General features: G+C 48.6%; 2 protein-coding genes and 1 long non-coding RNA gene across 8 annotated transcripts in view; 2 read left to right on the plus strand and 1 right to left on the minus strand.

The window, feature by feature from the left end:
* Window positions 1-20,728, plus strand: LOC102943530 (zinc finger protein RFP). Its single transcript, XM_027833597.3, has 7 exons — window positions 1-875; window positions 3,475-3,570; window positions 5,260-5,490; window positions 11,740-11,762; window positions 13,768-13,889; window positions 16,700-16,732; window positions 17,371-20,728. Exons 1-7 carry the CDS (start codon window positions 408-410, stop codon window positions 17,883-17,885), a joined length of 1,488 nt encoding a protein of 495 aa, XP_027689398.2. The 5' UTR covers window positions 1-407; the 3' UTR covers window positions 17,886-20,728.
* LOC114022341 (zinc finger protein OZF) overlaps window positions 1-25,686 on the plus strand; it is a 793,526-nt gene that overhangs the window by 561,753 nt on the left and 206,087 nt on the right. The gene's annotated exons all lie outside the window — the stretch shown is intronic.
* Window positions 11,013-25,686, minus strand: part of LOC122462880 — an 18,157-nt gene continuing 3,483 nt past the window's right edge. Inside the window, exons 2-3 of the long non-coding RNA XR_006285761.1 lie at window positions 11,194-11,197; window positions 11,013-11,024 (exon numbers count right to left, since the gene is read on the minus strand). This is a non-coding gene — a long non-coding RNA (uncharacterized LOC122462880). The remainder of the gene's footprint in view (window positions 11,025-11,193; window positions 11,198-25,686) is intronic.

Consider the following 25,686-nt stretch of genomic DNA (forward strand, 5'->3'; position numbering starts at 1 on the left):
ATCGTAATAGGGCAACAAGGAGAAAGTCAGCCCTTTTTCAGGACTAGCGTGCTGTGACGCTTTTGTATGGTTATGTTGGATGGTGTAAGCAAGTCGGTTTTGAGTGAGGGGAAACTTGGGGGAAGGCAAGACAAATCAGACTCCAGTCGTCTGAAAAGTTTGAGAGCCCCTGCGCTGGGGCAAACCAAAACATGCCTGGGGTGTCACTGTGCTAGCATATATCCAGGTGTGTGCAAACTGGAGTGAACTGGCAACCAATCAGTCCCACCACGAGCAAAACGTGTAGGCTGGCCAGAAGTTGGGAAGCACACAAACCTTCAGGCTCTGTTCTCTTGAGCAGGCCCAGCGGCTGCTGCTGCAACAATGGCCAAAACAACTTGCAACGTCAGGAAGGGGGCTGATTGCTGATGAAAGCAGATACGTGCAGCTCAACTCAACCTGCCCAGCCGGGTACAATGGCTGCTGCAAATCCAGCCAAAACGCTCCAGGAGGAAGCTACTTGTTCCACCTGCCTGGATTATTTTAAAGACCCGGTGATGATTATAGACTGCGGGCACAACTTCTGCCGAGCCTGCATCACCCAGTGCTTGGGGCGACAGGAGACCAGCCTCTCCTGCCCCTGCTGCAGGGGCAGCTTCCCCCAGAGACACCTGAAGCCCAACAGGCAGCTGGCCAACGTGGCAGAGGTGGCCAAACAGCTCAGCCTGCAGCTGTTCAAAGAGCCCCGAGGCGGGAGGGTGTGTGAGAAACACCTGGAGGCTCTGAAACTCTTCTGTGAGGAGGATCAAACCCCCATCTGCGTGGTGTGTGACAGATCCAAGGAGCACAGGGCTCACACGGTGGTTCCCATAGAAGAGGCTGCCCAGGAGTACAAGGTAGGAACCATAGAATCGTAGGACTGGAAGGGACCTCGAGAGGTCATCTAGTCCAGTCCCCTGCACTCACGGCAGGACTAAGTATTATCTAGACCATCCCTGACAGCTATTTGTCCAACCTGCTCTTAAAAATCTCCAGTGACAGAGATTCCACAAATTCCCTAGATACTTTATTCCAATGCTTAACTACCCTGACAGTTCAGAATTTTTTCCTAATGTCCAACCTAAACCTCCCTTGCTGAAATTTAAGCCCATTGCTTCTTGTCCTATCCTCAGAAGTTAAGGAGAACAATTTTTCTCCCTCCTCCTTGTAACAACAACCTTTTATGTACTTAAAAACTGGTATCATGTCCCCTCTCTGTCTTCTTTTCTCCTGACTAAATAAACACAATTTTTTCAATCTTCCCCCGTAGGTCATGTTTCTAGATTTTTTAAATCATTTTTGTTGCTCTTCTCTGGACTTTCTCCAATGTGTCCACATCTTTCCTGAAATGCGGCGCCCAGAACTGGACTCAATACTCCAGCTGAGACCTAATCAGCACGGAGTAGAGCGGAAATCACTGGCGAAACACTGCATTATTACAGAGATCTTGCATAGCAAACACTATAGCTAAAGGGAATACACAAAGAATTTTTTAAAGTACGGTTTTACACACACTAAAGGATCTAAACCTCATTTTCCCCCCATAGGCATGGGATTACTCTGCATGGGGTGGTGAACCGGGGCTGCAGTGCGGGGTGGAGTCTCTGCACTGGAAATAGTGTGGGGGCTCTGTCCCTGCATCAGTTCACCCACAAGCTGGGTTGGGGGATAAGAATGGGACCCAGAGGGGCTGGAACAGCCTCTCTGGCACCCTGAATTGGGCCAGGAACCAGGTAGTAACTGATTCCCAGTTTGGAGCGAGCTGTACCCGACCAGCCTCAGGAGCTGCTGTCTCTCCTATTTCTCTGTCGTCTCCCCCCCCACACACACCCATTCACAAGGAGCTTTCTCACCACTAGCCCCATTCTGCATTTAGGTCTTATTGTGTCTGTTTTGTTTCGTTTCCCTGAAAGCCCCATAACAGGGTTATGACGTCACCGGCAATAAGGAAGAGGAAAACCTGAACAACTGAGAGGGGGGGGTTGTTTTTAGTCACAAGATTTGGTCTGTTTTTTGTTAGCACCTGCTCAACTTGACCCAGCCCGGGGCAGCGTTTAAGTGTGAAACTGGTGTTCAGGACACCTGGGTTCTTGTTCTAGGTCTGCCGGTGGCCTTGGACGAGTAACTCCCCCTTCCCCCTTCTGCCTTGGCTATTTAGACCAGTGATAGTTAGACAGCAGCTGGCAAGCCACAAGTGGTTCTTTAATGTGTCTTCCTTTACCACATGGTCTTAAAACACTGTAGGGTTAACAATTAAATCAATCAGCATGCTTTTTACTATCTTATTAACCACGTAAATTATTAACTTGCACCAGATTATTAATTTATTTGCTGTGAGAATCATAGAATATCAGGGTTGGAAGGGACCTCAGGAGGTCATCTAGTCCAACCCCCTGCTCAAAGCAGGACCAATCCCCAATTTTTGCCCCAGATCCCTAAATCGCCCCCTCAAGGATTGAACTCACAACCCTGGGTTTAGTAGGCCAATGCTCAAACGAAATCTTTCCCCTGTCCTACTGTTTAAATACAAATAATATTGTAGTAAATGAAACAATGAATTCACATGACTGTGGCTCTTTTGGGTCATGTTGATCGCTCATTTGTCTCCTGAACCGCTCATGTCTGAGTATCACTGACTTAGGCCTGGTCTACACTAGTGCTGTAAATCAATCTAAGTTGAACTAGTTAAGTTATGTAACGTAACTTAAGTTGATGTACCTTAGCTTAGTTTACAGCCATGTCCACACTATGCAATGTCGACGGGAGACGCGCTCCTGGCGACAGAACTTCTGCCGCTCATTGAAGTGGATTATAGACTTCGACAGGAGCATAGGCACAGACTCCGTAGGCTGGAGCACCCACGGGGAAATATTGGTGGGTGCTTTGCACCCACTGGCAGACAAGCATCCTGCCCTCCCGCCCCAGTTCATCTCCACCTCCGCCTCTTCCCCTGAGCGTGCAGTGTCCCTGCATCTCCTCCCAGCACTTGCCGCCGTGAAACAGCTGTTTCGCGGCATAACAAGCTGTGGGAGGGAGGGGGGAGGAGCGGGAACACGGCGCACTCAGGGGAGGAGGCAGGGCTGGGGCAGGGATTTGGGGAAGGAGTCCAATAGGGGCAGGGAGGGGGCAGAGTTGGGGAGGGACTTTGGGGAAAGGGTTGGAATGGGGGTGGGAAGGAGCAGGGCTGGGGTGGAGGCAGGGCTGGGCAGCAGAGGTCAAGCACCCACCAGCGCCTGCAGAAGTCACCGCCTATGGCTGCTCCCACATTCTAACTAATAATATTGTAGGCATTAGCACCCGGTTTAAAACACAGTAATGAATACACCATATTAATAAGCAACAGGGCTAAAAAATAATCTATTAGTTATTGTTGATGGAAAAGCCTCAAAAATATGTTGTATGTTTAAACAGAGCTCATAAAACATTTTTATTTTTGTTCATCTCCCAACTTCTTAGGTGCAAATTCAGAGCCACCTGGAGATTTTGAAGAAAGAGAGAGCTGAGATTCTAGCGTTTCAATCGAGTGGGGAAATGAAAAGCCAGGAACTTCTGGTAGGTGCCGTTATTGCTTATCAGCTCCAGGACATCACTGATACTTGGAGTAACGTAAGAGTAACGTGCTCCCCTCTGAGTGAGATCAGCACTTACTTACTCCGCTGTCTTTTGCAAATTCTCTTCTGGTTCAGAGATTCTTTGTTTGTGATAGGTACTGCATACACATATATGGGTCTGGGCCTCTTGGCATAGGCGCAGACTCTGTGGGTGCTCTGGGGCTGGGGCACCCATGGGGGAAAAATGGTGGGTGCTGACCACCCACCAGCAGCCCCCCATCAGCTCCCCCCCACGCCCCAGTGTTGCCTGCCCACTGGCAGGCCCTGCCAATCAGCGCCTCCCCCGCCCTCCTTGCGCCTCCTGCCCGCCGAGATCAGCTGTTTCGAGGCGTGCAGGAGGCTCTGGGGGGGAAGGGGGCGGAGCGAGGATGCAGCATGCTTGGGGGAGGGGGTTGAACTGGGCAAGAAGAGGTGGGGTGGGGGTGGAGCAGGGGCAGGAAGAGGCGGGGCGGGATGGGGCGGGAAGAAATGGGGTGGGGTGAGGCTTTGGGGGTGGGGGCGGGGCCTGGGGCAGAGCCGAGGGTCGAGCACTTTGGAAAGTCAGCGCCTGTGCTCTAGGCGCTAACACAAATGTACATGGAGCCTAAGAAGGAAAATGGAGACTGCAGAAAAATGCATCATCCAAACAATGAGGTTAATAATGCTTGTTCTCTGCCATGCCTGCTCTCCGAAGTCCCTCCTTCTGAGGCCAGCCTCCTCCCCTTCTTGCTATTCAGAGGATCTGGTTTAAGGAGGCTGCTGACCAGAGGAGGCGCTTTTGCTACTGGGGAAGCGATCAGAAAATTCTCTGTCAACAGGAAATGTCTGCACTTGTATTGTTATGGGTTGCCATACACAGTAAAAGCTGTGTTATCCGGCACTCTATCAACCAGCAAGCTCTATTAACTGGCATTTCTGATCTCTCCCAATACAAATCTTCAATCTAGTAACCGGGTCAAGCATACTGCCCAGGAGGTTATGCAATTGCATATTCTGCACTCTGCTTTTATGCCAAAGAGACAGAAGACAAGTCAGCAAGAAGATATCAGGGATTTCGTCAAAAGAGCAGCTTCCAGGGTGTATCATAACAGATTCAGCCCAATCTCCTACGCCTTCTCCGTCTACAACGATAATTGATGTTGATAATGCTGTCCCGGAGGCACTGCAAGATCCTGAAGTGCCTTCTGAATCATCCCAGAAAGATTAAACTCTGTTCAGTATCGTTTTAGTGTTGTGTATTTTTAGTGATCTGGGTGTATGCCATGCGCTGCCCAGAGTGATATGTAGTGTCATAAGATAACCTGCTGTATAGAAAGCTTTCCCTGTATACACCTACGTGCTTCAAGAAACCAACCACTCTGCAGTGCAGTACCATGACTGGATTGGTGAGTACCTGTCTACTGTTTTATACTGTATTCATTTTATTGTATTCTAATTCTTTGAAAATTCGTATTCCGTTGGTAAGTATAATTTTTCGTTAACCGGAGTTTTTGACTAACCGACAGCCCCCGTTACCCCAACACGCCGGATAACAAAGCCTTTACTGTAATTATCCTGCAGAGAGCTACAGAAGAGTCTATGAAATGTCCCAACGACTCTCTGTGTGTCCCTGACCTGATCTTTTCCCTGTCTGTGTGCATGTTAGCTGCAGAAAGAAGTGGAAGCCGAGAGGCAGAAGGTTGTGTCTGAATTTCAGCAGTTGCGTGTGTTTCTGGAGGAACAAGAGAGATACCCCCTGGGCCGGCTGGGCGAGCTGGACAAGGAGATTGTGAAGATGAGGGATGAAAATGCCACCAAATACTCTAAGGCGCTCTCTTGCCTCAGCGATCTGGTCTGCGAGATGGAGGGGAAGTGCCAGCAGCCAGCGAGTGAATTCTTGCAGGTGAGACTGTGTTAGATACCCCAGCCGCCCCAGATTCCTGCACAGTCTGTGTGCTGCTGATCTTTGTGTTGTTATTTAGCTCTTTGAAAGCTGAGTCACAGATTCACGGAAGTGATGGGTGTCAAAGATCAGCTGGGACAAGGTGTGTGTGTGTGGGGGGGGGGGAATCTTTTATTGGACCAACTTCTGTTGGGGAGAGATAAGCCTTTTGCACCACACACGACGCTCTACGATGACGCTGCAAAAACCAGCTGTCATTCGTTCATGCCCTTTACCACATGTCCCAGGATTTTGGCCGGAATATCTCAAGAATTGGGAGCTCTCCCTGTTGTTCTTGGGAAGAAGAAAAGGAGGACTTGTGGCACCTTAGAGACTAACCAATTTATTTGAGCATGAGCTTTCGTGAGCTACAGCTCACTTCATCGGATGCATACTGTGGAAACTGCAGAAGACATTATATACACAGAGACCATGAAACAATACCTCCTCCCACCCCACTCTCCTGCTGGTAATAGCTTATCTAAAGTGATCATCAAGTTGGGCCATTTCCAGCACAAATCCAGGTTTTCTCACCCTCCGCCCCCCCATACACAAACTCACTCTCCTGCTGGTAATAGCCCATCCAAAGTGACCACTCTCTTTACAATGTGTATGATAATCAAGGTGGGCCATTTCCAGCACAAATCCAGGTTTTCTCACCCCCTCACGCCCCTCCAAAAACCACACACACAAACTCACTCTCCTGCTGGTAATAGCTTATCCAAAGTGACCACTCTCCCCACAATGATCACTTTAGATAAGCTGTTACCAGCAGGAGAGTGGGGTGGGAGGAGGTATTATTTCATGGTCTCTGTGTATATAATGTCTTCTGCAGTTTCCACAGTATGCATCTGATGAAGTGAGCTGTAGCTCACGAAAGCTCATGCTCAAATAAATTGGTTAGTCTCTAAGGTGCCACAAGTCCTCCTTTTCTTTTTGCGAATACAGACTAACACAGCTGTTACTCTGAAACCTGTTCTTGGGAAGAACATTCCACAGCCTAGCACATCTCACTGTTAGGAAGTTTTCCCTGACAATTACTCTCAACTTTTCCTTCCTTGGTTTCATTCTGTTGCAAGCTCTGAAAACACAGAGTGGTTCTTTGTCCCACTCACCCACTGGCTGGATCATGCCATAGTTGGTACTTCAAATTTAGTGTAATCCAGGCTAAAATTCTGCGTGTGGGTATGTCGGTCTGCTTCTGGCCTCTTCTAGCGGCCAGAAAACACACAGAGAATCATGAGCCTGCTACTGCTTCCAAACTAAGGTACCGAATGAGCTAATCAAGGGGTAGAAGTCATATGCCACCTTTCAGACTTACTTTGTAACATGCTGCATATTGAGTCACAGTAGAACCTCACAGTTACGAACACCAGAGTTACGAACTGTCCAGTCAACCCCACACCTCATGTGGAACCGGAAGTACGCATTCAGGCAGCTGCAGAGACAAAAAACAAAAACAAAAACGGAGAGCAGCATTTTTCTTCTGCAAAGTAAAGATTCAAAGCTATATTAAGTCAATGTTCAGTTGTAAACTTTTGACAGAACCACCATAAAGTTTTGTTCAGAGTTCTGCACTTTTCAGAGTTCAGAGCAACCTCCATTTCCAAGGTGTTTGTAGCCCTGAGGTTCTGCTAAAAAGTAGCACATTTGTAGATTTTCCTATTTGTTTGTTTGATGGACTTTCACACTACAAGGGAAGGAGCTGTTAATAATAATAACACCCCATTCTTATACAACACTTTTCTCACCAGTAGATCTCAAAGCATTTCACAGGCAGGCTGTAATATATTAAGCCTCACAACACCGGCTGGGAAGCTGGGGCCCAGAGACGCTAACTGATGTGCCCAAGGTCACACAAGAAGTTTGTGGCAGAGCACAGAATTATGCCCCAGTCTCCCAACTTCTAGGCCAGTGCTCTAACCCCTGGACCATCCTGGGCAGTATCCCCCTAAATAGTTTCGGCATCCTCTAAAGGCGCGCACGGTCTTCTCCGTTTGTGCAGAACTGCATGCAGATCTGGTTGCCCCATTTCAAAAAAGATATATTGGAATTGGAAAAGGTACAGAAAAAGGCAACAAAAATTATTAGACGTATGGGACAGCTTCCGTATGAGGAGAAATGAAAGTATTTCTTCACACAACACGCAGCCAACCTGTGGAACTCTTTGCCAGAGGATGTAAGACTATAACAGAGTTCAAAAACGAACTAGATAAGTCCATGGAGGATAGGTCCATCAATGGCTATTAGCCAGGATGGGCAGGGATGCAAAACCATGCTCTGAGTGTCCCTAGCCCAGGGGTGGGCAAACTTTTTGGCCTGAGGGCCACATCGGGGTGCAAAACTGTATGGAAGGCCGGGTAGGGAAGGGTGTGCCTACCCAAACAGCTTGGCCCCTGCCCCCATCCACCCCTTCCCACTTCCCGCCCCCTGACTGCCCCCCTCAGAAACTCTGACCCATCCAACCTCCTTGTCCCCTGACCACCCCCTCCCGGGAACCCCACTTCTAACTGACCCCCGGGACTCCACCCCCATCCAACCCCCCCTGCTCCCTGTCCCCCCGAGCCCTATCCACACCCTCGCCCCCTGACAGGCCCCCTGGGACTCCCACCCCCTATCCAACCTCCCCCTGCTCCCCGACACCGGACCACCCCGCCTCAGAACCTCCACCCCATCCAACCACCCCCTGTCCCCTGACTGCCCCCCGGAACCCCCTACCCAACCTTCCTTCGCCACCATGTGCGCCACCGCGGCCCCCTTACCATGGCGCTCAGAGCGGCAGGAGCTCGCAGCCCCGCTGCCCAGACAGAGCCAGTTGTGCTGCCCATGCTGCAGCATGGCTGCGAGGGAGGGGGGACAGCAGGGGAGGGGAGGCGCCGGGCAGAGGCTAGCCTCCCTGGCCAGGAGCTCAGGGGCCGGGCAGGACGGTCCCACAGGCCGGATGTGGCCTGCGGGTCATAGTCTGCCCACCTCTGCCCTAGCCTCTGACTGTCAGAAGCTGGGAGTGGACGAGAGGGGATGGATCACTTGATAATTGCCCTGTTCTGTTCATTCTCTCTGAAGCATCTGGCCTTGGCCACTGTCGGAAGACAGGATACTGGGCTAGAGAGACCATTGGTCTGACCCAGTATGGCTGCTCTTATGTTTCAGGTTTCAGAGTAGCAGCCGTGTTAGTCTGTATTCGCAAAAAGAAAAGGAGGACTTGTGGCACCTTAGAGACTAACCAATTTATTTGAGCATAAGCGTTCGTGAGCTACAGCTCACTTCATCGGATGCATACTGTAGCTCACAAAAGCTTATGCTCAAATAAATTGGTTAGTCTCTAAGGTGCCACAAGTCCTCCTTTTTTTTCTTATGTTTCAGAATCCTACCAGAGCTGCAGTATGCGTGTAGCCATGCTTTCCTTGTTGCATACAGTTAGTACACACGATTATTTGGACCCCACTCTCCCTTTGTAATGGCCTCAAATTGCATTTGTTGTATAAAAAGTAAAAGGCACTACACCGCTAGATCCAGCCATCTGTGCTTCCATCCCCACAGACAACACAGGTCATTACCCTATTGCTCCCCATTAATTCACCCTAAAGAGTTCCTCCGCTTTTTCTGGGATACTACCCTTTGGTGTGTGCAGACAGCCCCTCTGTGGCCCATGCTTAGCCATGCTGGTGATGTTTAGCTCCATACGGGAATGTTGCTTCCTGTTCTGGAGTCCACATTTTTAAAAGCATGTCGAAAACTTGGAGAAGGGGCAGAGAAGAGCCACACGAATAACGTGAGGACTGGAGACAATGCCTTAAAGGGAGAGACTTGACGAGCTCAATCTGTGTAGCTCATCAAAAAGAGGATTGAGAGGTGACTTGATTATGATTTACAAATACCTTCCTAGGGAGAAATACTGGGCTCTTTAATCTAGGAGAGAAAGGCCTAACAAGAACCAAAGGCTGGAATTTAAAGCCAGACAAATTCAAATTTAGAAATAAGATGCCCACTTTTTTTCAATGAGGGTTATAAACCACTGGAAGAAACTACCCAGGGAAGAGGTGGACTTCTCCACCTTTTGGTGTATTCAGGTCAAGACAGGATGCCTTTCTGGAAGATGGGCTTTTGTCAAAGACATGTTATCAGGCTCAACACAGCTGTACCTGAGTGAAATTCTCTGGCCTGTGTTACATGGGAGGTCAGCCTAGGCCAGTCGTTCTCAACCAGGGGTCCGCATCCGTTTCGGGGTACGCAGAGGTCTCCCAGGGAGGACATCAACTCATCTAGATATTTGCCTTGTTTTACAACAGACTACATAAAAAGCACTAGTGAAGTCAGGACAAACTAAAATTTCATACAGGCAATGACTTGTTTATGCTGCTTTATAGACTACACACTGAAATGTAAGCACAATATTTATATTCCAGTGGATTTATTCTATAATTGTACAGTAAAAATGAGAGAGTCAGCCATTTTTCAGTAATAGTGGCTGTGACACTTCTGTATTTTTATGTCTGATTTTGTAAGTGAGTCATTTTTAAGTGAGGTGAAACTTGGGGGTAGGCAAGACAAATCAGACTCCTTTCAGGAGTCCAGTGATTGGGAAAGGTTGAGAGCCACTGGGTTAGATGACAGGTTTCAGAGTAGCAGCCGTGTTAGTCTGTATCCGCAAAAAGAAAAGAAGGACTTGTGGCACCTTAGAGACTAACCAATTTATTTAGCATAAGCTTTCATGAGCTACACTCACTTTAGTCTCTAAGGTGCCACAAGTCCTCCTTTTCTTTTTTGGGGTTAGATGAGCAAGTCGTCCCCTCTGACCTAAAAACTATGAATCTCTGGAAGCTGTCTTACTCTTTCCTCATAGATCAGTCAATCCAGCCCCTCAGTCAATTTGTTGCCCTTCATACATCTTCCAGTTGGTCTGCATCTCTTCGCTACTGTGGCCCCGGGAACGGGATTCACTATCCCATGTGACCTTACACCAGGTTCTATTCCCTCCCTGTCCTGCTGTGCTATGCTTTGAACATTCACTTCCTGCTGAAATTGCACTCGTTTTTTTTTTTTTTGAGTAGCCAGCGGGACTTGTTTTTCTTACCTGTCTCTTGGATCACATAACTCCCCGTTTGTTTTTTTTAATCTCTTCATTTGGTTTCCCATTTCTGATGGCCAGGAGGGGAAGACGGTGGGTCACTCTAGTTACCTTGTTCTGTACACTTCCCCTGAAATTGTGGTACTGACCACTGTAGGAGAGAGGATACTGGGCTAGATGGACCATTGGTCTGAGCCAGTATGGCGGTTCTTATCTGATATTGTAATTTCACCACAGGGGTGTCTAAGAGCCAACTGAGATTCGTGCCCCGTTGTGCTGGGAGCTGTACAAACTTGAAATAATAGGCTCTGCCCTGAAAAGCTTCCAATCTAAATAGCCAAGACAGACAAAGGGTGGGGAAAAGAGAGTGAACAGATTTGCAAATGTTATGTTAGTGCCACGATTTTTTTGTTTCTCCAAAAAGTGACTGGGATTTTGTTAGGCGGGGATTAGCTAAACAGAGATACAAGAAAAGAAGGGACAGAGGCGTAGTCTGCGCTACAAAGTTTTGCCGGCATAGCTACGCTGGTCAGGGGTGTGAAAAGAATCATGCCCCCAGCCGACGTAGCTATGCCTACTAAACCCCCAGCGTTGACGCAACTCTTCCGACTGACCAGCCTAGTTTATGTCATTCAGGGAGGTCATGTAGCTATACCTCATTCTGTGATCTTACGCAGTGTGTCCACTAGGGGGCTCTGCTGGCATAGCTATAACTGTGAAGGCTCTAGTGTAGACAAGGCAGGGGTGGGGGCAATAGGACAGGGAAATGTCGGGGGGCACAGGACAGGAAAATGTGGGGTATGGACTGAGCTCCCTTCTACAAGGAGGAGGGAGAAAACCTTTAACCTCTGAGGATAGGCCAAGAAGCAATGGGCTTAAATGGCAGCAAGGGTGGTTTAGGTTGGACATTAGGAAAAGCTTCCTAACTGTCAGGGTGGTTAAGCACTGGAATAAATTGCCCAGGGAAGTTGCAGAATCTCCATCATTGCAGACTTTTAAGAGCAGGTTGGACAAACACCTGTCAGGGATGGTCTAGATAATACTTAGTCCTTCCAGGAGTGCAGGGGACTGGACTAGATGACCTCTCGAAGTCCCTTCCAGTCCTACAATTCTATGATTCTGTTCTTTCTCTCTCTTTCCAAGTCATCAGAAGCACCTTGAGCAGGTACGTGGCCCCTTCTTGCTGCCAACTCACACTTTCCAGCCCACACTTCAACTGGTGGAGGCGATCTGATTCTGTCTGTGAATTTTAGAGGGCTTTGAGAATTTGTCCTTAAATTGTGTGCGTGTGTATTTAAACCTAGTCCTACTGGGATTCTGTGCACAGCTTATATCAGCGTTGTACGCCACTCTGCAGAATCAAAATGACAGGCTAATAATGTTTGACTTACTCAGTTTTGAGGATGGATCTTGATGCTGGATGAGCGCAGGGTTTGTCCAGAGACAGAAATTTTTTTGGATGCTGTCCATAGTTTTTGCTTTTCCCAGCTCGACAGGTAAAAGTATTAGAAGAGGAAAGAAATCTTAAAATAGTTTTTTGTGGGGTTCTGTCTCTCAGGAACCCCTCAACCAAATGACCCCAAATCTGCTCCCCAGTATCTATCCCTATCTTTCTACTGACATACCCAATTGCAGGTCAAATTGAATATGCATATGGATTTTGGAGCACTATGAATTATTTCCCCTTTTAAATAGACAGCCCTATGCAAACTTACTTATAAATATGGTGCTCTGTAATATCTTAGGCAGCAGAATATGAAGAGCTTGTAAATCCTACAGAAGAGAGAACCCTGAAGCTCAAACCCCAGTAGGATCTGTGAACAGTTGTTAAACCGCATAGTAGTCAACAGGCTTTCTTCCCCCAAGTGCATAAAGTTTCTGCACATTGCACTTTATAGTCTTGAATTTTTTTCAACTGAAAATTAATGGTGCTTGTGTTCTTTTGAACTTCTGAAAATCCAGCCTTATTTACCCTCTTAATTTACCATGCAATATTTCTTTAAAAAAAAAAAAAAATGACCAGGCCTTTTCTTACCAACAAACATTCAATTTCAGACAATAACAGACGCCTAAGTTAACATGCCCTTGTTAGCTTAGTGTCTCTAGGCGACAGGGATGTTACAAAAAGGTAGATGCCAGTCATATTACAATTAAGGAATTCTGTGTATTTAAAATATGAAAGTGATTGGGGAAAGGCAGGCTATATATAAAAGACTCTCTTATTCAGACATGCTCTTCAAATAATCAAGAGGCAACAAAAATTGATTAGACATTTTCCAAAAACAACCTTAACTTTGACCGTTAATTCAGAGCTGTCAGTAAGTATGACTTCGTGTTTTGAGTTATACAAGCACAGTAGAAAGACAACAACAACCCTGAAATATTTTGATCCTTCCAGGAGAAAGTAAGGCCTTTTCTACACTGAGAAGTTAATGTGGGTTCAGGTCAGGTAAATTTAAAGCAGATTAGATATTCTCGATAACCTCCCTCTGTGAATGCTCTTATTCCAGAATAAGAATGCCTCATTCTGAATTAGCTGAGCGTCCACGCAGGAAGCTAATCCAGAACAGTTATTCTGGAATAATTCCCCTTGTTGACAAGCCCTAAGGGCTGCAATTGTGCTTGACCATTTGTATGCATATGAGCAAGGACCAAGTACTGACTGGGCCCCTCAAATTTTGTTCCATCTCAGTCATAAGCGCCAACTTCTCCTGGTACCGGAGGATGCTCAACCCTCCCTGGCCCCGCCGTGACTCCACCCCTGCCCCACCCCCATTCCAACCTCTTCCCCAAAGTCCCCGCCCCAACTTCACCCCCTCCCTGCCCCTATTGGACTCCTTCCCCAAATCCCCGGCTCCGCCTCTTCCTTGCCTCCTCCCCTGAGTATGCTGCATTCCCGCTCCTCCCCCCTCCTCCCACAGCTTGTTATACTGCAAAACAGCTGTTTCGTGGCAGCAAGTGCTGGGAGGAGAAACGGGGACATGACGCACTCGGGAGGAGGTGGAGGTGAGCTGGGATGGCGGGGCGGGGCAGGGCGGGGTGGGGAGCTTGGCTGCTGCACCCACCAATTTTTCCCCGTGGGTGCTCCAGCCCCGGAGCACCCACGGAGTCAGCGCCTATGATCTCAATTACCATTCAGATGAAGATGATGTAGGTTGTTTTCTCTCTAGATGTAAGACGGGGAAGGGGAAGTTTCAGAATCCAACAGCTGAGTCTCCTGACTGGAGAAGAAGACTCCAAGAACTCTCTCAAGAAACCATATCTCTACAGGATGCTGTGAAGGAATTCAAAGGTAACAGACGCTCATCCTGAGACTGATCGCTGGGGTTGAGAGCTTATCACTGATCTTGTCTGAAGCTCACAGCTGGTTCATGGCCCGCACTCCAGCCATGCAGGGCTGGCCTCTGTAATCCAGGAGAAGCACGGGCAGCTGTCTCTTATTTTTGAGGATGACCCTGGATCAGTTTGCAGCTGTGGAGGGATGCACTTCTCGTGCTGCCTCTGAATGCACTGAAGCACCAAAATCCCCCTCTCGCTTGGCCACCGACAGCTGAGCCAGCCCCACTTGCTGAACAGCTGGTAGGACCTCCAGCTGCAGGAAAACGGAAACACAGCAGACTGGCGGCAGGTTTACACTTAAAACGCTGCACTGCTGTAGCACTTTAGTGTAGATGCTATTACGCTGATCAGCATAGTTAGCTACCGCCTCTCGGGGAGGTGGATTATGTTGGCAGGAGAAGCTCTCACATCATAGGCGCCGAGTCCATGGGTGCTCCGGGGCTGTGGGGGAGGAGGACCGAGGGCATGCTTGGGGGCGGAGCAGGGGCAGAAAGAGGCAGGGCGGGGGTGGTGACTTGGGAGAAGGATTGGCTGGGGGGCGGGGCCTGGGGGGCAGCATGCGTTGAGCACCCCCCGGGAACACAGAAAGACAGCCCCTTTCTCCCATCAACACAGCACTGTCTATACCTGGAATTAGGTCGGTATAACTGTGTCACTCAGGGATGTGGATTTTTCATACTCCTGAGCGATGTAGTTAAACCAGTGTACATTCGTAGCGTAGACCTGGTCTGAGAGGAAGTGTGGCCTAGTGGACTAAGCACAAGCCTAACTAGGTGAAATTTTTCATCTGAAACTTTTCTTTTCTTTTTCATTATAAAATGCAGATTTGGGTTGACCGAAACATTTCATGAGTTCGTGCCACTGGTTGGGGAATTATTTTAAATGGGAGGAAACAAAGCTAAAAATAAATGCGAAGAAACAAACAAACCTAAAGAAGATAAATCCTGAAAAAAGTCACTGTTTCCTTTTCACCATTTTGAAAGTAAACAGTTTTGATTTTTCAGGCCAGTATTACTTTTCGCTTGGATTTTCCTTCAATTTTTTTTTAAAACTAAAACAAAACAAAAGTTTGACCCATTTTTTTCCCCTCCTGGTTTGCAAAGGTCTCATCCTAATCCCCAATAGTTAGACACTAGGATCAAACCTGTAACAGAATATTTTATATCCCTCCCTTATGCTATAGCTGTTGATGAGCTTATTATCCAGCAGTTTGGCCTAGCGGCTAGATCACTGGACTGCAGTGCAGGAGACCGAGTGGTTTCTACCACTGGCTTACTGGGTGACCTTAGGCAAATCACTTTTCCTCTTTGTAAAATGGGGATAAAGTTATTTGTAAAGAGCTTTTGAGACCTAGTGATCAAAAGCACTAAGAGCGAGATATTAAATCTTGGCATCATTCAATTGTTTTTGTAATTTTGACAGATTAATGTTTCGTTTTAAGCATTTTTTTTAGATTTTTATTGATTTAAATTTTCACAGTTGTATGGTATTATGGGTGGGGGGGTCAGACAAAAATTATGTAATGACAGTAGATGTTGAGATTCAAAAAGTTTAAAGCTTTTGTAATGGTTAAACCATGGCCTGTTGACATCACATGTCAAAGTACACAAAGAAAATACCCTTTAATCAAACTCTAAGAAGGTCTGGAGCAGCATTTTTCTCACATTGCCTTGCTGTAAATTTTGATTTTTACTGATGGAAATATTTTTTCCCATTGGTTTGTGTGTGTGCGGTGAAATCAGTGTTTATCACCATTTCCCAATAAAAATCTAATCCTTCCAAGCTAGATGGTAATAATAACTAATAGATATTAATAATAATTAACCATACATTTATATAATTATATTAATAATACATGTCCAGTCCTTTTCAGAAGTATACTAAATTTCTGGCTTTCGTGACCTTCTGTCAGTCGTTTCCACAGTCCGGTTACATATTATGTTGGCTCCATTCACTTGTTCTTTCTTGCATGTCTCTATATAAATGCATAAGGAAATGGGGGTGGGAGGAATGGGGTGCACATGGAACCCCTGCCATGTGGGAAAGAATGGGGGACCCTGGTACTGGGGAGGTAGTATGAGGGTGCACACAGAACCCCTAGTGGAAGGAGGGATTGAGGGACGCTGGTATGGAGGAGAAGGGGGAACATAGCTCCTGGCATGGTGGGGTGAGATGGAAATGAGGTTAGGGGGAAATGCAAGGCACACAGAGCTGCTGGCATGTAGGGGAGAATGGGGGCCTCTGGTATGGGAAATGGGGGGCACACAGAACTCCTGGCGGGGGGGAGATTGGGGGACTCAGGTATGTGGTGGAGAGGGGTATGGCGGGGACACACAGGGCCCCAGGGATGACATAGATGGGGACGGTAGCAGGGAAATAGAGGGGGATAGGAGGGTAGCATATAGGGAGTTCATGGGGGGAGGGGGATGGAGGGTTGAAAGGAGCCGCTGGAGTGTGCTAGAGAAACTTTGATGTGGGTGATCCTCTAGTATCCGTGCAATCCCTAATGCAGAAGCACTTCCATCAGTTTAATACGTTCTGAACCCAGCCTAGCTTGCATCAGTAAATCACCGAGTTACACTATGCCTATATAAGAGACGATTAAAGGCTGAGATGGTTTCTATACACACACATCCGCAGGCACAGATAGTTAAACCCGTTACAGTAACACAAACGCTAGGAATCTTTCCATCCTCTATGGCAGCAGAAGATCTCACCTTTCCCTCTCCCCCTGTTTTTTTTTTTTTTCTTTTCTTCTTCTAGAGTCTCTGCCATGTGAAACTCTGTTGGAATCAGGTAAACTTCTGGCGCCAGTTGACAGACTGAATGTTTGTAGGTGTTTATCTTCCTGAATCGAGGAGAAAAGTTAATTTACGTGCCCCTGGCTTCTGGAGTAAGGGAAGGCGCCTCTGAAATACAATAACACGAAAGCCAGTGGCCAATATACAGAAGGAGGCATGGACCAAGCTGCAGGTGTCAGAGCATCGCCTTAAGGAGGGCTGCAGGATAACGCTGCATGCTGGTGGGTCTCATCTAACCTGGTGCGGTTCACGCAGCCAGGAAAACATGCTTGGGGGGTTCGCTCAACAAGCCTTCCATGGGGGGGAACGTAGCGAAAGTGCTGCACTGGGTGTAGAGAGGATCTGTGGCCTAATCAAACTCGTTTCCCGTGGCCCACTGTGCAAGAACATGTAAGAGGGTCCTGAATCCTTTCGCGCTGTGTCTGACCCGTCTGTGCCAAGGGAATGCATCTCCCCTCCAATTTGCTGATGTCTCCAAGTTGCTCCCCATTTAGAGCTGGGCGAATCGTGGAGGAACTAGATTCCCGGTTGATTCACTCTCCAGCTGGGGTAGATTCTGCCACGGACGCGATCCAACCGTCCCCCAGGGCTAAGCTTTGCCCCTAACACTCTGACTTTCTCTCTTTCTCAAAGATGTGTATTTTGATCCAGCCACGGCACATCCCCGATTCGTCGTGTCCGAGAGACAGAAAAGCGTGAGGTGGGGAGACACGCGGCAGGATCTGCCCTACAGTCCTAAGAGATTTGATCCTTCTCGCTGTGTGCTGGGCTGTGAGGGATTCACCTCGGGGAGACATTGCTGGATGGTGGAAGTGGGGGACGGGGGAAACTGGGCTGTGGGGGTGGCCAGAGAGTCTGTGAGGAGGAAGGGAGAAATCAGCTTGGACCCTGAGGGGGGCATCTGGGCTATAGGGCTCTGCAGAGGTCAGTACCGGGTTCTAACCTCCCCTGTGACTCTTTTGACCCTGAGCAGAAGCCCTACGAGGGTTGTGGTTTATCTGGAGTATGAAGAGGGGTTGGTGAAATTTATAGATTTTGATAAAGAGGCCATGATATTTTCATTCCTACCAGCTTCTTTTACAGGGGAGAAAATCTTCCCTTTTTTCCGGGTTGGGGATATGCAAACGCACCTCAGGCTACTCCCCTGAATCATAGGGTAATACAGGGCCTCGAGGCTCTGTCCTGAAAGCGTCCTTGACAGAAGGAGATGACCGGGTTACATGGGCCAAACTCATTGGCCTTGTCCACACTACAGGGAGGTTTGCGGAATAGCTAACCCCCACCCCCACCCCCCACCACCTGTGCTGGCATAATCCCATAGTGTAGATTCAGCCGATGCCAACAGAAGGGGCTTTGCCGTCGGTGTAGGAACTCCCCCTCCCCAAGCGAAGGGAACCACGTTGATGGAAGCCTACTTCCGTTGCCATAGCTGTGTCCATGCTGGGGGCTAGGTTGGCATAGCTACCGCATCCGGGTGTGTGTTGTTTTTTCCCCACAACCCTGACTGACGCAGTGTGTCAACCTAACTTTTTAAGTGTGGCCCAGGCCATTGTCTCTGGGATTGTCTGGCCTGTTTCCGCTCCAACCTCTGCAGGTTCCCTAGCATTGGCTGTCTGCCAGCTCAGAGTATGAGAGAGGGGGAACCTGGGGTGGGGGAGAGGGAAGGAAATGGGGTGTGGAGAGAGAAGCCCAAGAAAGAGGAAGTGGAGATGGGGGAGGGAAATGGTGAGCAGGGAAGGGAAACCCAGAGAAGACAAGGTGTGGACTGGAGGTGGGAAGCTAGGGAAGGGGGGTGGGATTTGAGAACAAAGAGAAGAGATGAAAGGGGCAGGGGTGTGGTTACTCCGTGTGAATTACACTCACTTTATGATGAGTGGAAAGGTGAGGATCACATCCCTGTGCACTTGGTGGGATCCTTCCCCTGAGTAGAGGCCCTGAGGGTACTTCTACACTACAGCGGAAGAGCTACAGTAGGGTTGCCAGCTTGGTAATATTTAAAAGCGGACGCTCCAGCAGGAGTGCTGGAACTTCCCCTCCCTGCCTCTTCCCCCCAAGACCCCACCCCTGCTCCGCCTCTTCCCCTGAGGCCCCGCCCCATCCACTCCTCTAACCCACTTCCCCCTGTCACTCACTGCTTTTCCCCTGTCTGTCTGTCTCTCACACACACACACACACACAAACATACACACACCCCCGGCCACCTGGGTCAGGGACTCGCCTGCAGAGCCGGGGCTGGGAGCGGCAGTCCCCCAATGCAGGTAGGAGGTGCCCCAGCTGAGTAGGGGCTGGTACGGGTGATGGCCCAGCACCTCCCCGCTTCCCCCGCCCGCAATAACTGGACTTAGATCTGATTGGACACTGTCAGGTCCCCTGTTCGACCGGCATCTGGCCACACTAAGCTACAGCTCTGCAATTTTGCTGCTGGAGCCCCGTAGTGTAAATGTTTCCAACATCAGTGGAAGGGGGTTTTGCATTAACAGAGTTAATCCACCTCTCCAAGAGCTGGCAGCTAGGGCAACAGAAGAATTCTTCCATCGACCTAGCCGCGTCTACGCTGGGGTGAGATTGACTTAACTACGGCACTCAGGAGACAACATTTTTCACAGCCCTGAGAGACGTAGTGAGGCCAATCCAAGTTTTAAGTGTAGACCAGGCCTAACTTTACTTATGCAGCTGGTAAATGCAAGAGCCTTAACATCAAGTTCGGGCCCAGGCCCTGGTTGGTTCCTTCCAGGGAGGACAAGAAGGATGTCATTAAAAACAGCTCCCTGCCTTGAATTCTTGTGCAGCATCCGCCTGGAATCCCAGATTCCCAGTGGGGAGACCAGAACCCACTCATCCACACAAGTGGCGATAGCTGAGCATGCTCTGAGCTGGGAGAATGTGAGAGCACCCGGTGGAAGGACTCTGTTTTTATGAAAGGTTTCTGCTAGTCGCATAGAGCCAGATTATTATTATTATTTTTTAAAGGAATGGAGGCCCAGATTTTCAGGATGCTCAGCGCTCACATTTGGGGCCAGATCTTCCGAAGTGCCCAGCATTCAGATGCACCCCGTGTGCTGAGCTTGCCTGAAAATCTGCCTGTTTATTTAGGTGCCTCAATGGGAGTTTAGAGAATCTGACCCCCCAGTTTAGGGTTGCCACCCGTCCGGGTTTTACCCAGACAGTCAGGTTTTTGGCTTCTGTGTCTGGGTGCCATTTAGGAAAGTCAGCTCGAAAAGGGGACCTGGCAACACTATGGCACCAGAACCAAAAGCCAGGTTACCATGGGGCGAGGGTTGCCTCCGACCTGCAGGCAGGCTCCTTGAGACGACCCAGCAAGGGAGAGGGGCAAGGGACAGGGGCGGGGCTTTGGGGGAAAGAGGCAGAGAAGGGGTGGAGCCTTTGGGAGAAGAAGTGGGGCCTCAGGGGTCCAGTTACCAGCAATTAGATAGGTGGCAACCCTACCCCAGTTATGGGTGCTGAGCCCCCAAACCTCCATCCATAGCTTCTTGACTCTTACCCTGGAGGACTCCATCAGAATCCCTCCTGCGAGCAAAAACTCCAATGTGGCATGAGAGCGCCAGGGGCAGAATCCTGCTCCCAATTAGAAACCATCATTGTAATAAAGTTACCCACCTTCCCCCTAATCAGGCTGCTCACAAGGGGGCTCCCCCCCTCCTTTCTAAGGGAATTTAGTCTTTTGCAGTAAGAAATAGAAGTAGTTATAATGGCAGAAATTAAAGAACGGAAACCCTGCTTTGAGCCTGGTACGTATTGCTTCCCGCATGGAGCAAGGAAAAATTTGGGAACATGAAGGAAATGAGAAATGTCTGTAGGGAAAATTTCATAGATATGCACAGAACAAAAAACATGGCAAATATCTGTTGCATCCCAAGCCTTTCCCATTAAGAGAATTGGGTTTAAAGCATTGTCATATTGATTCTGTCTGTAATTCCCATTTCTTGCTTTTTTTTTGGTATCTGGTAGTAAATTTACTCTTTGCAAACAACTTTGTTTCCTACCCTTCACATTATTGTTTCTGAATAATTTCCAAGTACCACACGTGTAACATAGGGATCCATTTTTCCGTATGGGGTTCATAACTTAAAATGTGGTGATTATTTAAGATTAATTCACTGGTTTAAATATAAGACCCATGTTTTCACTTGTCCAGCCATAAAAGTTGTATGGCTTTAACTATACCAGAATAGTAAAAGGACAGGGAGCACCATTAGGCAAGTGTGGATGGAGTTATACCAGTATAAATTCCTTATACAGTAAAACCTCAGAGTTACGAATAGCTTGGGGACGGAGGTTGTTGGTAACTCTGAAAAGTGCAGAACTCTGAACAAAACTTTATGGTGGTTCTTCCAAAAGTTTACAACTGAACATTGACTGAATACAGCTTTGAAACGTTACTATGCAGAAGAAAAATGCTGCTTTTAGCCATCTTAATTTAAATGAAACAAGCACAGAAAGAGTTTCCTTACTTTGTCAAATCTTTTTTTAAACTTTCCCTTTATTTTTTTTAGTAGTTTACATTTAACATAGCACTGTCCTTTTTCTTTTTTGTTTTTTGTTTTTTTTGTCTCTGCTGCTGCCTGATTGCGTACTTCTGGTTCCAAATGAGGTGTGTGGTTGACTGGTCAGTTTGTAACTCTGGTGTTCGTAACTCTGAGGGTTTACTGGACGAATATATCATAGTCCAGCATGGAAGGGGCAATAAGCTATCCCCGCACAATGGTACAGCTGCTTTCACATTAGGGGGTGTACTGGAATAACAGTATCAGTAAAAAACAAAAATTTAATAAATAAAATCACCCTCCTAACTGACAGTAATATTGATACAAAATGTGTGTGTAGCGCGGGACTGTGAAGCACACTTATCAGACCAGTGAAAAAGGTTAGACAATATTAGGCAATACAGTCTGACTCGAAGGCTAGTTAAGCAGTGGGACAGATTACGTAGAGGGGTTCTGGAACCCCATCACTGGCGGTGTTTAAAAACTGGTTGGACAAACACCTGTCAGGGATGGTCTAGGTCTATTTGGTCTTGCCTCAGCGCAAGGGGCTGGACTTGATGACTTCTCCAGGCCCCTTCTACCCTACATTCCTCTGATTTTATGAAATACTGGTGCAGATATTAGATATAAATTAAAGCTGGTTGAAATATTCATTCATTTGGGAAGCAACCCTCCTTCATGTTCTTCTGATGCCCCTAGGTATAGTAACAGGGGGGGCATGATTGTGCGCTGGCCAGAGGGGATACAGAGCAGCAGCGAAGGGTTTCAGAAATAGGGACCCAGTGCAGTAAACAGCCTGTGTTTTACCAGAACGGTAAGGCTGTGAACACTGAATTGCAGCCACCTCTGGGGGTGGGGCAGCTGGGTACCAGGAAGTGAATGGTGAATCCTGTGTCCAAATAAGGCACACGTGGATTTTAGAGGAGGGAGGCAGAATGGAATCATTCAAGGGGGTATTTAGCCAAGACCCCACGGTTCAGACCCGAACTAGGAGAGAAAGCACCAGGACGCCTTTAATGGCAAAGTGGGGTGGGTGAGTTGGTTATCTCTAAAGTGCAAGTCAGCACCTGGGGCAGCACTGCATTGTGCTGGGGCATTGGGAGGGGACTGCCAGGGGCACGCGCCCCCAACCGAGCCCCCAACCCTGATCACTGCAGCACAGCGCCCCCTGGCGTCACACTGGGGCATTGGGGTAAGCTCTGCCAGGGGAAAGAAGCCCCCTCTCCCGCTCCCTGTAGCAACTGCAGCCTTCTTGGTGTCTCCTTTCGAAATTCTGCCCAGACCCGCTTAGCTTGCAAGAGCCACTCCGGGCAAGATCCTGGTTCTGAGAACATGCGGGTGGGTCATGATCATGATTGAAACACGTGGCCGTGCTGATTCCTCGTGGGAGCTAGGAGGGAGGGTGTCTGAAATTGCCCTCAAGCCCCTGAGTTGCTTCTCACAGTCCCTTGCCAATAGGGGTTTTGTTATTCCTAGTTGCCGCCCCCCCCCCCCCCGCTCCCCATTGGTCACAAGAAGAAAAGGAGGACTTGTGGCACCTTAGAGACTAACCAATTTATTTGAGCATGAGCTTTCGTGCATCCGATGAAGTGAGCTGTAGCTCACGAAAGCTCATGCTCAGATAAATTGGTTAGTCTCTAAGGTGCCACAAGTCCTCATTTTCTTTTTGCGAATACAGACTAACACGGCTGTTACTCTGAAAATTGGTCACAAGCTGATCGCTGTTGACCTGAGTTGGGTGAGGCACAGCGGGACCCTGAGTGCCTTACACCAAAAGAGCCTAGGTATCTGGTGTGGCAGAGGAGGGACAGCGGCGGGAACCAGCAGAGCTGTGGAGAGGGGGGCGGTGAGAAGCCCAGGGCTGGGATAGTGGGGGCCTGTGGGTCAGGATTGAGGGGGATCAGAAGAGCACGGGGGGGGGGAAAGGGGGCGAGCTGAGAAGTGGGCTAGCGGGGGGCTGCTGCGGGTCAGGAGCTGCGGGGTGTAGAGGGAGCTGAGAACGGGGCTAGCAAGGGGCTGCGGGTCAGGTTTGAGGGACGTCGGCGCAGCTGTGGGGAGTAGGGGGAAGCTGAGGGCTGGGATAGCTGGGGGCTGCAGGTTAGGAGCGAGTAGGTGTCTGGTGAGGTTTTTCCTGGCGCTAATTTCATTTATCCCCATCCTGTTTGTTCTCCTGTTGATGCAAACAAGCCAGGAACAGCGGAGGACAGGCATTGACCCCCGCCCCCAATAACTCCTTTGCAGTGCATCACTGATTGACCCCCCCCCCATAACTCCTTTGCAGTGTCTCACTGATTGACACCCCCCCACCATAACTCCTTTGCAGTGCCTCACTGATTGACCCCCCCCCCCCCCCAATAACTCCTTTGCAGTGCCTCGCTGACACCTGCCAGACTGGGCCCCACTCAGAATCTGCCTGCCAGCGAGGGTGCTGCTGCTACCCACCTTATAATCTTTAGCCCAGAGCTTAAAACCACTCCTCCAGGATGTGGGAGACATAGGCTCAATTCCCCCCTCTGCCATAGGGGGGAGAAAGAATTTTAACCTACCTACCCCTTAGGGGAGGGCGCGAACCACTGAGCTATGGGGTAGTCTGGTGTGAGGCTCCCTCAATCTCTCCTCTTGAAGCTGTTCCAGGGGGTAGAAACACTTAGTTCTTAAGCAAGCGAGAAACTGACCCTGCAACCTGGTAGTTTGAGCACTCACAGTGGAGGTGGGAGACCCAGGATCCGATTCCCGAATCACTATTTAAATATTTACACAGAGCGTTTTCTCATTTATGAGGACTGGGTGCCCTCGTGTGTCCGTTTCGGGGTACTACATGGACACGAAAGGGAAAGTCAGGAGACGATGATTTATTTGCGTCAATTCAAACCACCTTGGTAGGATTTTGCAGTCACTTCGCTTTGCATTGAAATGACTCCAGGGGGCACAAACCAGTGAGGAATGACTTCCAGGGTGGCCAAATCCGGTGCGAAGGGATCTTACTTTATAATTTCCGCTCTATGGGATGGAAATTAATAGCATTGTGGGAAGGGGAGTCGGGTGTTTACGGTTTAGTTCCGGCTCGAGGGTAGCCTTGAGCAAACCCATTATCCTCTCTCGCTTAATCCGTGCAGTTGGCGTAACAGCACTTGGTCTTTGCTGTTGTAACCCTTGATTAGCTCTTACAAACTTGAGATCCTCAGCTGAAGGGCTTCAGAAAAGGCAAGCTATCATTTAGACATGATCACCCTCTTTTTGAGTGGCGGGGGGGTGATAGGCGCACCACAAGGCTGAAACGATTTTTTAGCATCACAACACCGATAAACTGCACTCTAACAGCACCTAGGGTGTAGCATTGTGAAGGGTCCCGTAGGTCTGTAATGTTACATCAGTACTACTGAAATCATGAGGAAATCCCTGCAGAAACGCACCACTCTTCTATGTGCGAGATCAAATCTTGCGTCAGCAGAGAGCCTCACTGATTGAGAATTTAGCACACTGCTCCTAAAACGTGTAAGGAGGGATTAAGGGCACGTCCATCGCCGTTTTAGGAATGTTTACTACAGAATTGTGCGTCTACACACTTGCTCATTCTGCGAAATATTTACTCGAAGCACAAACCAACCCCTTTAACCTGCGCATTAAATTATTACGGCGAGGGAGAGACAGGGAAAGAGGTGGGCAGGGAGGTAGAAAGACTTCACGCCGTTCTCTGGGGCAGCGTTTTAGAGAACTGATCAATCCCCCACTCTCCATATAAAGAAAAGCTGCTTAATTTTCACTGTCCGTGATTCAAAAAAAGCTTCGAAAGTCATTCAACAAAACAAAGGGACATAAGACACGGGACACTGTCGCGCATTAAAAAAAATGAACGTTACACCCCCTTAGTTTTACATAACAGAAACCATTAGCTACTTGATCATAAGGACAATTTTTTAAACCAATCTGAAGTCGCTTCGTGCCCGGGTGCTGCGGTCACATAGATCCGCATTAACAGCCTTCAGGGTCTTCCCCCGCGCAGGCATCGTACGAGGTGTACATCGCTGGACGCAACAGTGACTCTCTTCGCATGCAGAGCGCATAACTTCCAGTCCTCGCACAACTGCACCAGAAAAGCTTCCGTGGCTTCCTGCAAGGCCAGGTAGGTGGGAGACTGGACACGCAGGCGGCTCCCCCCAGAGCTCTGAATAACCACCTTGCTCAGGCGCTGAAAAGGTCTTTTAGGAAGCAACAGCTCGGTGGATTTCGGAGACCCTCGGCTCTGCCCTTGCACTTCGCTATGAAAATGATCATGGGGGGTTTTCTTCCTCTTCTCTGGTGCATAGGAATAGGCACTTGTAGAACCCTTTTTCTCAACTTGCTTACTCCACTGGGCTCGCCGCAGGGACAGATTAGAAGCCATCTGCTTTGCTCTAGCCATAGAAAGAGGTGAAAAAAGCCCACAACAGCGATTCTTTATTCA

The sequence above is a fragment of the Chelonia mydas genome, chromosome 14 (assembly GCF_015237465.2).
Source record: "Chelonia mydas isolate rCheMyd1 chromosome 14, rCheMyd1.pri.v2, whole genome shotgun sequence".
NCBI classification, from domain to species: domain Eukaryota; kingdom Metazoa; phylum Chordata; order Testudines; family Cheloniidae; genus Chelonia; species Chelonia mydas.